The sequence below is a fragment of the Staurois parvus genome, unplaced genomic scaffold (assembly GCF_062004578.1).
Source record: "Staurois parvus isolate SC_StPar_1 unplaced genomic scaffold, SC_StPar_1.0 ptg000715l, whole genome shotgun sequence".
Taxonomy (NCBI): Eukaryota; Metazoa; Chordata; class Amphibia; order Anura; family Ranidae; genus Staurois; species Staurois parvus.
The window spans coordinates 340,383-356,067 of record NW_028318511.1 but is presented as its reverse complement, the minus strand read 5'-3'; the positions used below and the strand labels follow the sequence as shown (position 1 = coordinate 356,067).

Below are 15,685 nucleotides of genomic sequence, written 5' to 3'. Positions count from 1 at the left end.
TCTGTAGTGCCACGCTCCTATATAAATTATCTGTAATAGTGTTATCGTATCCCCCTGGTGAAGTCACATGGCCCGGTGACGCAACACGTGGGGGAGGGGCTCTGACATCACAACATTGTCTCGGATAAGCACGGCGAGTACAGCAGAGACTGCAGGCCATGCTGACATTTTTTCTACTTGCTGCAAACGTAATCAATGTGAGTAGTATATCCAGCAGTAATAAAATAGATCTTTAAAAAGGATAAAGGCACCATGCTTTTTTTTTCCCTTATGTTATCCATCCGTGATACACTGGAGAGAGATTGATACAGGAGGAAGGAGACCCCTGGAGGGGAAAAAGGGAGATATCCATCTATCCATCCATTCCTGACAAGCATCAGTCACATTCACTGCAGAGACCCCAGGTGGATTAAGATTCAATTACAACCATCTATTTGCCATTCGGAAAACCCCATATAGGAGGATTATCTCATCAGTTCTGTAAGGACAAAAAGCCAGTTTTGCCTATTTGTTTTTAGGCAAAACTTAAGGTGAGCGCATAATAAGACCACACTGCACTTGGATTGTGGGAGTAGTATTTCACCATTGCAGTTCACATTGGAAGAGGACTTTATGTGTATATATTTATTGATTTTTGCTCACCATTAGATTTCACTTATGATCACAAGCACAGTTATGGTCTATTAATTTTATATGATGTTATAGGCAATAGATGATCAATTCCTGCATCATGTATTATCCTGCATCATGTATTATATTTTATATGTCATATTTTGTTTAATTTTCATTTGTTTTGTTTGATTTGGATATCATAACACTATTACAGATAATTTATACAGGAGCGCGGCACTATCAGTACATTTATTTTTTATATCTCAAACTACAACTCCCAGAATTCTCAGCGCTTTGCTTGACATTCGCTCTCCCTGCTGGCCAGAGGAGGATAGTGCAGCATATCAGTATCTCAGTAGGAGAGAAGAATAATAAAAGGAAAATTCTTCTCAATATTTCTGTAGCCCAGCACCTTGCTACACACCCATACTCTGTCCTTGTGCACGAATCCACCAATATACACACACAGGTTCAGCAGAGCTCTGCCATTCTCATCACTGGCAGGCTGTACGCGACACCTTTGCTGCCCTGTTGGAGGAAAATACACTGGCAATGCTGAGCAGGTTCAGCTGGCCATAAACTGATCATTGTCTGTATTTTCTTGGCTCACCTCCCCTTGGTGTACTTTCTGTCCTAGGTCACAATTTTGCTGCCGAATTTGATTTTTTCCTGATGTCCACATGTATTCACTTGGTCCCGTGTATAGAGGCAGCCAACTTGGTAGTGCTACATGAACCTAGTTCCTTTTGGCAGGGCGGGGGGGGGGGGGGTATAGTTGACAACATTATTGTGGTGATACTTAAAGGATAAGTTCACCTTTTGTAACATGTTACACCCATATTCAGGGTCCAATATGTTACAAAAAGAAGTGACCCCCGTTCCTCCCTGATCATGTTTTGACAGCTAGTGGGAATCTTCTCACACGCACACCTGTCCACTTCACTCACAGTATTCTGTGACTGGGTAAACTACAAGTTCCAACAGCCTTTGCAGCTGCCCACTTGTAGTTTTCAATGAACTACCACAGTGCTGTTGATTGCTGTGGTAGTTCATTGAGTATCTGCTTGCCTGTACACAGATACACTGACAAGTCTGCAGGAGTTCTGCATGGCACTAGCAATCTATTGGTCGCTGGTGCAATGCTTTACAGGCTCACAGAACAAAAACCAAAACAAAAAAAAATAGTAAATGCACATTTCTTCTGCAAAAAGTGGATTATTTTTTGTGAACTTATCCTTTAATTCCTTAACAGCACAGCTAACACTCCCCAAAAGAACTGGTCAGGATAGAAATACTTTCTGACCCTAATGTGCTTTAAGCTAGCATTTACACCTACGATTAAACAGCAACTGAATGCTAAGTTGTGCCGTAAGGGGAAAAAAAAAAAAAAAAAAAATGGGACTAGTCGCCAGCATTGCCCGTAGTACCATGGAGATGACCTTTTCACATTACGGAATTGCCATGCCTTGTTCTGCTCTGTGTCTGTGTGGAGATGGCCAGCTTGGTAGAGGCAGGGCTTTTCTTCAATGCGAGCCTTCAGCAAGGAGAACAGTGAGCAGCACAGTAGTGACTCTCAATCCAAATCTCCCAACAATAGCAGCTGTGAGTCTGTAGCCACAGACAATAGGTACAGTCAAACACCAGAAGGTACAATGCAATTTTTCCTGCAGGATTTCCAGGCAAAGGATGCCTGTCTCAGGGTGCTGCTATACACAATTAAAGTGATACTAAACCCAGGACCCTGCATTCACTATATCTGGTATCCCACAGTAAATGGAAATGCAATTATTTTAGTAAATATAAACTGCTAAATACCTTTTCTCATCAGCAGTTAGAGCAGTCTTGCGACTTCAGCAGAGCACTGATTAAAGCTTTTAGGAGCTTTCTTTCTGCTCTAGGAGGATGTGAAACCTCTGACCCTCTGTCTGGACAGTGCTGATCACATGCACCCTCCCAAAAGAAAAAAAAAAAAAAAAAAAAAAAAAAAAAAACACCCCTCTCTAGCAATACACACCAAACTGACCACGGGTTCAGTCTGCATCAGGTGGTCATTTCAAAAAGGAGGAGGGGCATAGAAGACAGGATCAAACAGCCATTTAACACAATGCAGAGGATTAACTCCTTAGGTTCCACAATGTGTATATGTAGTAAAGCATGCTTGCTATACTGACTGATTTTACCGTTGTGGGTTTAGTAACACTAACATTTCTACATTTCTCTATAGTATAGCAAACCTTCCCTTATTGAGTTCAGTTCCACTTTAAATAATGTCTGTATGCATGGTTTTCCACTATAATTACAGCCTATATGTTTGATATGCATTGCACACAAAAAATGATTAGCAAAGTTTAAACTCATGACTAAGGAGAAAAACATTTTTCAACCCTACAGGGGAAGACTCAGGTTTCCAAAGATCAATCTTAAATAATGATCCTGTGAGTCATTGTGTATTAGAGTTTGTTTGGTACTTTGACTCTGGTAATACCTGGTTATGAGCAGGTGCATTTACTAAGCTCGGAGGTTGGTTACAAGCAAAAAAGGTAGTATGCTTATATGGCAAAAAGTATTAGGGCTCATTTACACAGGCATAATACAGCGTACACTCGTGAGAGCTATGAGTGCCAGCACGAGGATTCCCATGTGTTCTGTGCAGCTTTGTGCAGGCAGTCCTGTTCATGTCTATTGAGACCCAGCGGCTGCATGGACAGAGCCTCTGCTCCCAACAGGACATCTGTGTGGGTTTGCACGAGCAAACACGACCCTCACACAGGCATACACTGGAATATGCCCATGTGAACAAGGCTTAAAAAGGTGAGGCTCCAGCCAAAAAATTTAAAAATGTAAAGTTTTTAGTGTGATGGATGGTGGGAGAAAGTCTAGTATGGCAGATCATAAAAAAAGCAATGGTGCCTAAACACATTTCAATACAATTATTTTTCTAAAAAAAAAAAAAAATTAAAAGGTCAACTTGACAAGTAAGTGATCATGCAACCTTGAAAAGATTTGATCATTTATGATCTGGTACCTTCCTCTGACCCCTCTGTCAATACAAGGCTTACTAGTGACCAGGGGAGAACTGACCATTTAGGCACTCGGGCACTGCCTGAGGGCCCAGGGTCAGTAGTGGGCCCCATGAGATGCCCCTGATACCTTTCATAGCCTTTTTTGGGTGTGGTTTGAGTGTGGGCAAGGACACAGGGGTCCCATGATTTCCTATTGCCCGGGGGCCCCATGAGTTGTCAGTCCGCCCCTGCTAGTGACATTGAATTGGAGGAAGGAACCACAAAACGTGATGGGGGGGTGAACCATCACTGCTGCATAATGGCAGCCTGAGCAGGATCCAGAGTGCTGAGTTCAGGTGTGCCGACAGCCAGAGTCACCTGGGTGAAGAGCAGAGGGTGGATGTAATGTACCTTGGCTAGAGGCCAAACTTAACAAGAGGGCTTCCCTTGCGGCCCTAATCCAAGCACCCATGAAGGTGGTGACAGAGGTACAAGTCTCAATGAAGCAAGGTAACTTGATAGCAGGAATCTGCCAGGGTCAGAGAGACGTAGTCAGGATGAGACAAGGTCATACACAATGAGGCAGAAGCGTGGTTAGGTAGCAGGCTGGGGTCAATACCCAAGAAGCAGGCAAAGTGAGGTCCAATAGCAGGCCGAGGTAAGAACCAGGCAGACGCAAGCCAAGGTCGGTATCCAATTCCACAGAGTAAGGTCAGGAACTAGTCAGGTTAGCAATGAGAGATCAGTCAGCATAAGCCAGAATGCAGGCCACGGGGGAGCTGAAGAACATCCAGCGATTAGCACATACCAGGGTCTCCTTTAAATAGGCATTTTAGCGCCAATGCACGTGAATGTGTGCTCAATGCGCGTAGAGGTGCATCTACTTATCGGTGCATGCTGGATTTTAGCCCGATAGTGTTTGTGTGACGATACATGTGCACGAGCATTACCTGTAGAATGAATCCTCTGAGAGTGGACTAATTGTGTGTGACTGAATGGTGAGCTGCAATATCACTGGGACTGGTGAGCTGCTGCTGTGGGAATTTACCATCTGCTGCTTAAGAGACTTAGCCCTTTAGGCCATACAGCCATCTTAGTAGTCTGATTGCTGCCTGCAGGCTTCACTGGGGCTATTCTCATGTGAACCAACAGTACAACTGGGCCCCAGCACTAGATGACTGAAGAGATAAGACCATTACAGCGTCTACACAGAGACCTTCACCTATTGTTTAGGCGTAGAGGTAAATCTCAAGGGGACGTTGCACCATATCCTAGCCATTCTCCAAGAGTGCACTCTACACTAAACCAGCACAAATACAGACACTCTTAATATGCACATTGCAGTTAAAGTGGTTCTAAAGGCAGAACGTTTTTTTACCTTCATGCATGAAGGTAAAAAAGCTTCTGTGCGCTGCTCCTCCCTTCCCCCTAATACTCACTTGATACCCCTCTCAATCCAGCGATATGCACAAGAGCCTTGGCTGTCCCTGGACTCCCTCTCATTGGCTGAGACAAAAGCTTTGTTTTTCTCTTAGGAGAATTTTCCATTAAAAAACAAAGGTGAATTCAAATTTAAAAGCATATTGAGAAACAAGTCTAATTAAAATTTTACTTTAAATTTAAAAGAAGTTTGGGGGGGGGGGGAAAACAAAAACACAAAAAAAAAACTGCCGTCTCTAAGTTCGAGTGACTGTCAAGCACCAGCTCTCTGCTACCCCTCCAGCACTCAATGGAACGCTGGGCTGTGGAGGGGCGAGAGCAGCTGGCTTAGCTTCTCAATGGCTCGCTGAGAGGCTGAGCCAGCTGCTGGTCTAGCCTTCTTGGCGGATCCCGACCATATGGTTGAGATCTTTTCGAAGCATGGCCTGAGTCTGTGATGTCAGCTGAAAATGGCTCACAGGACAGCAGAACTAACTGCATTCATGTGACCCACAACAGAAGTATAGCCAGAATAGCTTTGGCCATGTACATATACAAACTATGGCCTGAGCAAAAAAAAAACAAAAAAAAAAAACAGATCCTTCCATTCTTCTTCAAGTGATTGATCTCCCATTGCAGCTATTGTATTTTGATAGCTGGCCTTCCTGGCTGTCAAAATACCCAAACAGCGGCTTCATCTGACTGGGTGCAGTCACCATTCAGCCAATAATTTTCCACCCAGCTCCTTCAATTTAGGGTGGTCTGGTGGATGGGTGACGATAGGGTCACTCATTTAGCAAATTTTCAATTGGTTCCTGATGAAATTCAATGTAAGATGAATATAATAGTGATTGCAAATCCCCACCTTGTAAAACAACAAGTTTCAGTAAAAGTAAAAAATGAAAGGCAAAACATTTGTGTATAGATATAAAACATTATATACACTTTCTTTGCCCAAGTAATGTGAGGTCTTATCACTGGAGAGCACACAGAGTTCCCAGCACAGCTAGAGAACTGACCACACTGTGCTCTCATGCCTAGTGTGGTCAGTTTTTAATATAAAAGCAGAGGGACTGGCAGGAACACCAGGGATTTCACACAAAGAAAGCAATACAAAAAGAAAAGGATACTTTTTCATACAAGTACATGATACAGCAGGCACATATCTGGAATATGAAATGTTGGGTTTAAATAGTCTTTAACCTGAGTAAACGTATATACATGTATTACACTATATATAGGCAAATCAGGGGGAAAAAAAACCCCGACATATGAATGGCAAACCTAATTGGCTGCTTTAAATTTCCCCATTAAGATCTATGCATGTGCAGAGTGGTGTTTTTTTTGTGTTACATAGGTGTATGGTCATATGCCAATGGGTGTTTTGGAGTGCATAGGGTTAACAGCCATTATTCAAAGCTTGTTAACTGCTTCCCAACTGCACTATAGCAGGACTACTGCTACAGGGCAGCAGCGCTGCGCAAAATCACGTATATATACACACACAATTTTGCATTTCCGGGTAGGGGGCCGCCATTGGTGGCTACAGCTGTCGATCACCGGGTCCCAGCTGGTGATTCCCCACTTGCACCTGGCGATCGTCCAGTAACACTGACAGGAGAGAGATCTCCCCTGTTAACACCAACTTGATGCTTTGTATTGCTCTGCACAGCAGAGCAATACAAAGCAGAGTGCTTACATACTAAAACAGCACAGTTAACCCTTTGAGCCCCCAAATGTTACCCCCTTCCTGCCCAGTGCCATTAGTACAGTGCCAGTGCTTTTTATTAGCACTGATCGCTGTATTAGTATCACTGGGGATGTCCGGGGCAGTTAGTCAGTTCTCCCCCGGGGTCAGAATGCCCGACTCAGTATCTATACCGCCATTTGTAGACGCTATGACTTTCACGTAAACCAATTAATTTACTTCTTTTGGGATTTTGTTTTAGCAAAGACATGTTGCAGAATACATTTTGGCCTAAATTTATGAAGAAATTAGATTTTTTTTTTTGTTTTTTTTTAATCTTTTTTTGTTTATAGCGCAAAAATAAAAAATGCAGAGGTGATCAAATACCACCAGAAGAAAGCTCTATTTGTGGGGGAAAAAAAGGACAAATTTAATTTGGGTGCAGCATTGCATGACCGCGCAATTGTCAGCTAAAGTAATGCAGCACCGTATTGCAAAAAATGGGTAGGTCAGGAAGGGGGGGGGTTTAAAGCCTCTGGAGGGCAAGTGGTTATTAGCAGTTGCCAACACATCATATACATGTTTTCATGTGCTGGCAAAAAACACACCACACAAATATTTTTTAAAAGAGCCAAGATAGGAACAAAAAGCTATTTTTATCATGGGGAGCCACATCACTTTCAATTTAGCGTGTCGGAATGTGCGCATTAACTCACAACAATGTAACTAGGTCCTTAAACACAGGTTGCTCATTCATCATGGGGGAGGGGAAGTTGGTTTTGCTGCTTATGTCTAGATATTGTACTATGATGGGGAGGGTATAACTTACTGTCCACTTGGTGCAGGTATTAGACAGCCCATCTAATTACAATAGGCACTTTTGCTTATCAAGTCCTACTTTCATACCAGAACAGACATGCAGTATCAGTTCTTACCTGCATCTTGCTGTGTCACTGTCCACAGGTGTCCTGAAATAAGTCCCTTCTGCTCCGAAGTATCAGTATAAGCCTTGCACCCTCACTAATAATGATGGAACTGCTCTTTCATGGCTGTGAAATATTTGTGATCTCCAGGAGACATGAACGGTTACATTCCTTGCTGCCCTATTCTGCCCCTAGGAACGTCTGCGGGGCCCCGGACCATCCCTCTGCGTACCTGGGCACAGGTGTGCGGGGTCCTGCACACACACAGATGTCACCTGTCTAATGAGCTGACACTTTACTTTTCCAGTGTTTTTGGATTCCTAATCTTGTAAAGTTGCAGTTCCCATTCTGTAGAGTCCCAGAGAAGTTGCGACTTCCGTGATTGCTATCACTCCTCCCTGACTGCCTGGGGCTGAAGGTGGAGAAGGCAGAGGTGTTTGCAGCTGATCTGCAGGTAAAAAGCTTAGGAGGGCCACTCCCAGCCCTACAATCAGGCCTATCCCCGCCTTTCAGGTTATGACAATCTGCTCACAGCAATGACTATTTTTCTTTCAGACCACTTGAATCAGGTATCAGCCAGAAGTTTCTCTACTCTTTTTTTTTTTTTTTTTTAAATGTATGGCTTTTACAGGGACAGCTTTCACCAACAGACAACCTGTTGAAGTAGATTGTGAAATATAAGTGTGTAATTCCTAGATTTATACCCCTTTGCAATTTATTTTAAAAGACGAGCAACACTTCCCAAAAGGCTACATTTACTCTCGGATCACACTACTGCTACCTGAAAGTCGTACGACTTGCAGTGCAACATTTCCAGGCAACTTGAGTACTACTTTGAAGCAACTCTGAAGCAACCTTCAGGGAATGCCTGTAATTTCAGATCCAAATCACATCAATATAGATGAGGATCCGACTTGGAGGCGACTTCTGTTAAAGTATATGGACATAAGTCAGATAGAAGTCGCCTTGAAGTAGTAAAGGAACCTTTTCAAAAGGCGGAACGACTTCAGTACTGCTAAGACAGCTCTCATTGACTAACATGGGATTTCACGTCATGTGACTTGGGGTCTCATAGGTTGGATCCCAAGTTGCGGCAGTGTGAACCGAGCCTGACAGGGGGGCTGTTAGTTTGCTCCATTCAGGCAGATTAATGCCCCCTGATCTCAACCCACTGAACTCAGCAAAGAATAAATGGTGAGGGCAAGACAAAAAAGGAAAAATTAAAGCAGCTAGCACAACGTGGCAAACCCTCTGTCTCCACAAAACACTTGACTATTGCACCAGAGATAGGCTCGTCCACTTCCCCATTACCACCATTACCGTTCCGCACCAACCCCCTTCCCCTTAACCAATTATACTAACAAAAGACATAACACCAATTTTGGAGTAAATGGCCAACATGGCCTTTTATTAACAACTCAAGTTACAATACACCAACCATTCCTTATAACAGAAACCCACATAATTGTTGTTGGTCTTCGAAGGCACCCCAAAACGATCCGAAATGCACCTGCGGACAACCATATACACTAGGCCTCCAGCCGCAACCAACCAGCTCGGAGACAACCATACCGTCCGCAGTGCAGCACCACCACCTTCCAGTTAAACCTTGGTTAACTGGGAATGTCCCCGGGCATCCCATACCACGGATGGGTCCCACACCATTGTTGTTTACCTTCCAAATAAGAACCGCCTCCAAAGACCAACAACCGCCACCAACCATTCCTTATAACAGAAACCCACAGAATTGTTGTTGGTCTTCGAAGGCACCCCAAAACGATCCGAAATGCACCTGCGGACAACCATATACACTAGGCCTCCAGCCGCAACCAACCAGCTCAGAGACAACCATACCGTCCGCAGTGCAGCACCACCACCTTCCAGTTAAACCTTGGTTAACTGGGAATGTCCCCGGGCATCCCATACCACGGATGGGTCCCACACCATTGTTGTTTACCTTCCAAATAAGAACCGCCTCCAAAGACCAACAACCGCCCATGAACCAACATAATCCCCCCCTCTACCTGGAGGGACCCAAAACTCACCCAAACAGGGAGGGCGGGAGGGAAGCTCACACTCTTGCCGTCCAGCTAACTGACTCCCCCTCACAGAACCTCCCATCCTAAGGTGCAGCAAAACCCCACCTACACCAACCTCTACCAATCAGCTACCCCCCACTAACAATAACACAATCCTCCTGGAGCTACCTTAACCCTTTCTGCTCTTCCTTCCCCCACTCTGGGCCTAGTCATGTATGCCCTGCGCTATTTCTTCTTTCTTTCGCTACGGGCATTTCTTGACTATTGCACCAGAGATAGGCTCGTCCACTTCCCCATTACCACCATTACCGTTCCGCACCAACCCCCTTCCCCTTAACCAATTATACTAACAAAAGACATAACACCAATTTTGGAGTAAATGGCCAACATGGCCTTTTATTAACAACTCAAGTTACAATACACCAACCATTCCTTATAACAGAAACCCACATAATTGTTGTTGGTCTTCGAAGGCACCCCAAAACGATCCGAAATGCACCTGCGGACAACCATATACACTAGGCCTCCAGCCGCAACCAACCAGCTCGGAGACAACCATACCGTCCGCAGTGCAGCACCACCACCTTCCAGTTAAACCTTGGTTAACTGGGAATGTCCCCGGGCATCCCATACCACGGATGGGTCCCACACCATTGTTGTTTACCTTCCAAATAAGAACCGCCTCCAAAGACCAACAACCGCCACAGCACGCTGGGTAAGCCCTTACCCATGCGTGCCACGCCACAAACGAACAGCCCGCTGCATGCCATCCTGCAGATCCAGGGACCATAAATCCGTCCCAACCGCATTCAAATGTACCCCATCGCACCTGAGATACCGCCAAGTATCCACCTCCAACTCCAAGCGCCAGACCACCAACCCCCCATGGTGACTAAAGAAACGCCCCACCTCTCTGTTAGCCTTAATCCGAGCCTTGTTGAGCCTCTCTACTGACCGCGCCCAACGCCAAGAGGCACGGGCGACAATGTCGGACCACACCACCACCATCCCCGGATAAGCCCGCCGCAACTGAAGAAAGTCCAGCTTGACATCTCACACCAGCTCCCGCTCAGCGTGCCTGAAAAAAAAACACCCATGCCCCACTGGACGACGGGACAAAAATTCCCGAACCACCCGCACTGGGCACACCAGCGAAGCCGGAAGAACGAAAAAACGCACCCGACCACCACGTCCCAATTGGTCCGTCTTAGACCAACGTACCAGCACCTCCACCCATTCACCGAAGCACCTGACTTCATCCACCAATAACCCCCCAAGAACCGATTTGGACGGGCTAACGAGCTCCCCAATACGCAACGCCCCAAAAAAGGCTACCGCAAAAGCCGCCCGAAATAAGCACACCTCAAAGTCCGAAGAACACACAGACCACCAATGCACAAACAAAGACCCCAACAACTCAAAAGACACCGGACGACGAGAATCCTTACATCGATGAGCGCTCCGGTAACCCCGGAGAGCCTGCCGAACCCAAAAAATCTTCAGTGAAATCCTGACACCCTTGCAACTTAAAGAAGAATGCCAAACCCGCCAGTCGGCGATCCACCGCAGCAGCCGACACCCCCCGCTCAAAATTCCGCGCCACAAAGTACAATACCGCCAAAAACACCTCCGGCCCCCAGGGATCAATCTCAACCCGCTGTAGCAGATCCAGCCACTCCCACCAGACCCTAGAGTATGCAGACCAAGTCGCCTCACTCACCGAACGCCGGATCCAGCCCGCAAGGACTCCAAGGCAATCTCCCACAGCCCGTCGGGACAAGGAACCCCGTGTTGCTCCGCCGCCGGCGCCACCTCTCGGAATTTGTCCCACTGAAAGCGAGACAAAGCGTCAGCCACTGTGTTATCAACCCCAGGGAGACGCACCGCATGGAGAAAAACATTCAGACGCAGACAACGCAACACTAAATGGCGAAGCAAGGCCACCACCGGTCGTGAAGAAGCTGAGACCCGATTGATGACCTGAACCACCCCCAAATTGTCACAGTGACAACGCACGTTTAGATTTCGAAAATCCTCTCCCCAAACCTCAACCGCCAACACCGGAAAAAGTTCCAACAACACCAAGTTGCGAAGAAAACCCGCCTCCCGCCAGGAAGCTGGCCACGAGGCCGTACTCCATCAACCCTGGAAAAAGCCCCATAGCCCGCCGACGCCGCCGCGTCCCTGAACCATTCCAAGTCAAAATTGCTAACAGGGCCAGACATCCAGAGAGCCCGCCCATTAAACGAATCCAAAAAGGTGTGCCACAAATGCAAGTCCTCCCGAAGATCCCGAGTCAACCGAATAAAATGTAAAGGGAAGGTAATCCCTGCCGTCGCCGCCGCCAACCGGCGGCAGAACACCCGACCCATGGGCAGAATCCGACAAGCGAAGTGAAGTTTTGCCCAACAACGACTGTAAGGCCCGCAGCTGAATTTTTCGCTTGCCCCAGCACCCCACGTAGTTCCCCTGGTAGAGCCACCAGCTTAACCTCAGGCAAGCGGCACTCCATCGTGCCGGAATCCAAAACAATGCCCAAGAAAGTCATCTCCATAGCCGGGCCCACAGTCTTATCCACCGCCAGAGGAACCCCGAAACGTTCAGCAAAGTGTTGCAAAGTGACCAGCAAAACTGCACATACTCCGGAATCTGGCGGACCCACGCAAAGAAAATCATCCAAATATTGGATGACCGAATTCACCCCTGAGACATCCCGCACCACCCACTCCACGAATGAACTGAACCTCTCGAACAAAGCGCAAGATATAGAACACCCCATAGGAAGGCACTTATCAACGTAAAAATAGCCCTGCCAATGACAACCCAAAAAACGAAAACTGTCCGGATGGACTGGCAACAGCCGAAAAGCCGACTCAACGTACGATTTTGCCATGAGCGCACCGCGCCCATACCGACGGACCCAGAAAACAGCCACATCAAAAGACGTGTAAGACACCGAACATGACTCCGAATCAATAGCATCATTCACCGACCCCCCCTTAGGGAAGGACAGGTGGTGAATTAACCTAAACGCATTCGGCTCCTTCTTGGGCACAACCCCCAAGGGAGAAACAACCAAATCCGAAAACGGAGCGCAAGCAAACGGACCCCCCCCATGCGTCCCAACCCCACTTCCTTACGCAACTTAGCCGAAACCCCCTCCTCATGCCGCAAGGCCGACCGCAAATTCCGAGCTAAGGGAGGAATCAAAGTCAAAGTACACGGGATGCGAAAACCCTCCGAAAAACCCGCCGTCAGCAACACTGCAGCTGCGCGATCAGGATACCTCTTTAAGAAAAGCCCCATCCTTTCCACTCGCACCGGAGTCGTCCCTCTTACTAGCATGCTCTCCGGAAAGGCCTCGACCCCGCTGGAAACAGCGCGACAAGGGATGGGAGCCCCCGCACCCGGAACATTTGTGCCTAAAACGGCAAGACCCACCAAATCAACACGTCCCCTCTTGGAACTGCCAGAAGAACCCCTGACGCCTGGAGGCCGATTGTCCCGGGAAGAACGAACCGCCGGCCCCGCTCTGAAAAAACAAACCAGGGGCCCTCGCCGGTGTCATGAGTCGCATCCAGAGGCCAACGTCCTTATGATCCCAACGCAACGACTGGCGAACCGCCCTCCGCTGCCTAAACTGCTCAACGTACCGAAGCCACGCAGTACCCCCAGAAACCCCGTGAGCCTCACCAATGGCATCAAGGTAACAGAACAGTGCCGAGCAATGTTCAGGAGCCTCCTCCCTAATCACTAGCCATGATCGCGAACGCCTGCAACCAATCTGCAAAGGTACGCGGGATAAAACGAAAACGCCGCTGCTCCGCTTCCACCTGCCTACTCTCGTCAACCCGGGACCCTTCAAAAGGAAAACGCTCCAAAGGCAAGAGTGAGAATATATCAACGTACTCCCCACTCCAAAGCTACTCCCGTACCTCTGACTGTAAATGCGCACCCAAAGGGCCCTCAAAACACACGTACACTTCGCCCCTGGCCGAGTCCGCCAAGCCGACAGGCCCGGACACCCTCGAATCTGCACCCAACACCGCGGAGGGGGCCGCAGAACCCCGATCACCTGTCGTGGCCGGAACAACCCCTAGCCCAGACCCCGGAGGAGAAGAGACCCCCGGATGCCGCACGTCCCCGCTGTCCTGTACAAGAACCCCGAAACCTTCCCCACCATCCGGCGGGAGCCACGCAGAAGCAGGCCCAGGCGCCCCACTCAAGACGCCGCAACAGGTCCCGCAAACCGGAAATCACATCACCGAGACCCCCACCCATACCCGACGGGGGAACGCCGACAGTGCACGCCGCAGAGGCCGCGCCCACCGTAGTGGCCCTACCACCCCCCAGCAGGTCCCGTAACGCAGAAGAAAAAGAGATAGACCCCAGAACAGGTAACTCACCAGGCTGCCCAGGAGATGCCCCTTCAGCCGCGTGCTCACGATCCACCGTTGTAGAGCGGCCAGCCGTCGCCCCCGCATCGGGTTCCGACAGCTCGCCCTCCGACCTCTCGTCCTCCGCACGCTGTTCAGATGGCCTCCCGGTCCCAGGAGCCACGGGTCCTGCTGGTCTGTGCCGCTCACGACTCCGCCTCCCGGCACCAGACACGCTCACCGCCGTCCCTGGGCTCCGACCTGCAGCACTGCCAGCTGCCCTCCGCCCAGCTCCAGTCTTCCGCTGATGCTGCTGTGGAGCAAGAGCACCAGACCGTCCAGGGGGCCCGCCGGCCGCAGCAGTAGACAGCCCAGCAGCCGCAGAACTCCCTGCTGCACTCTGTCCAGTGCCGATCCCACGCTGCTGCCTCACTGGAGCCGGAGCCCCAGACTTCTCAGGGGGCCCGCCGGCCGCAACAGGAGACAGCCCGGCAGCCGCAGCTGTGCGCCTCCCACGCAGGGCTCCCTCCCTGACCGGCACCTTGTCAGTGGAGGAGCTGCAGAATCTGCTTCTGCCTCCATGCCGTGTGGGCGGGGGGGGAGGGGCTTCCCCGCACGAGGTCCCGCCCACTGAGCTCCGCCGATGGCGGGGATTCCTCCCGGCTTCCCCGCTAGCAGAGGCAAGGGAGCGCCCTGCAAGCGGAGCCGGAGGGGCCCGAGCGGGGCTCCCATGGTGGTGCTGAGCTCTGGGAGGGGGGGGGGGAGCCCGGGCTAAAGCGTTCCGGAGGCCTAGACCTCCGAGCACGTGGGCCTTCCCGCCCCCCTGCTGCAGGAGATGAGCCCGGATCCTGCAAGAGATCCGAGACACGGCTCTGCAGCCAGTCCATCCCCCTGTCCTCTGCTGCCTCCTGCAGCTGAGCCAAAAGGCTGTCCATGGCAGGGCTAAAGGTGGCCTGAAGCAAGGTGTGCTAAACAGACACCAAGCTCACACTCTTGCCGTCCAGCTAACTGACTCCCCCTCACAGAACCTCCCATCCTAAGGTGCAGCAAAACCCCACCTACACCAACCTCTACCAATCAGCTACCCCCCACTAACAATAACAAAATCCTCCTGGAGCTACCTTAACCCTTTCTGCTCTTCCTTCCCCCACTCTGGGCCTAGTCATGTATGCCCTGCGCTATTTCTTCTTTCTTTCGCTACGGGCATTTCTATAATATCCATGTGCAGCGCTAATAAAAATGTGTTTTATAATCAATGATGACCAGTGTGATAGTAAAAGAGAAAGGAAGCATAAAAAAGAAATAGAGAATAGTGAATACTTCAGTGAAGAAACAAAATGGATGGTATAACAAACAACAAATGAAAATATATAAGTCCTCTAAATATCATAATAGTCCCAAAAATAGTGATGTGATCAGGGGCAGACTGACCATTTGTGGTCAGTATGGGGCCCCATGAGATGCCCCTGGTACCTTTTTCATAGGCTTTTTTGATTTTGGGCAAGGACACAGGGGCCCCATGAACCCCTATTGCCCAGGGGCCCCATGAGTTGCCTTCCGCCCCTGGATGTGATGAAATCAACAAAATGTAGTGACTTCTGTGACTTCCGCACTGCAGCTCCACCAT

The 15,685-nt window shown here is 48.8% G+C and overlaps 1 protein-coding gene across 2 annotated transcripts in view; it reads right to left on the bottom strand.

Moving 5' to 3' along the window:
* The window catches only part of ANO9 (anoctamin 9), a 93,325-nt gene extending 85,272 nt beyond the window's left edge, over positions 1-8,053 (bottom strand). The window contains exon 1 of one of the 2 annotated variants that reach the window (XM_089653516.1): positions 7,656-8,053. In XM_089653516.1, the coding sequence (XP_089509642.1) occupies positions 7,656-7,661 (6 nt within the window). In that variant the 5' untranslated portion in view covers positions 7,662-8,053. The remainder of the gene's footprint in view (positions 1-7,655) is intronic. The other variant, XM_089653515.1, reaches the window with a different exon arrangement.
* Between the last annotated feature and the right edge of the window lie 7,632 nt (positions 8,054-15,685).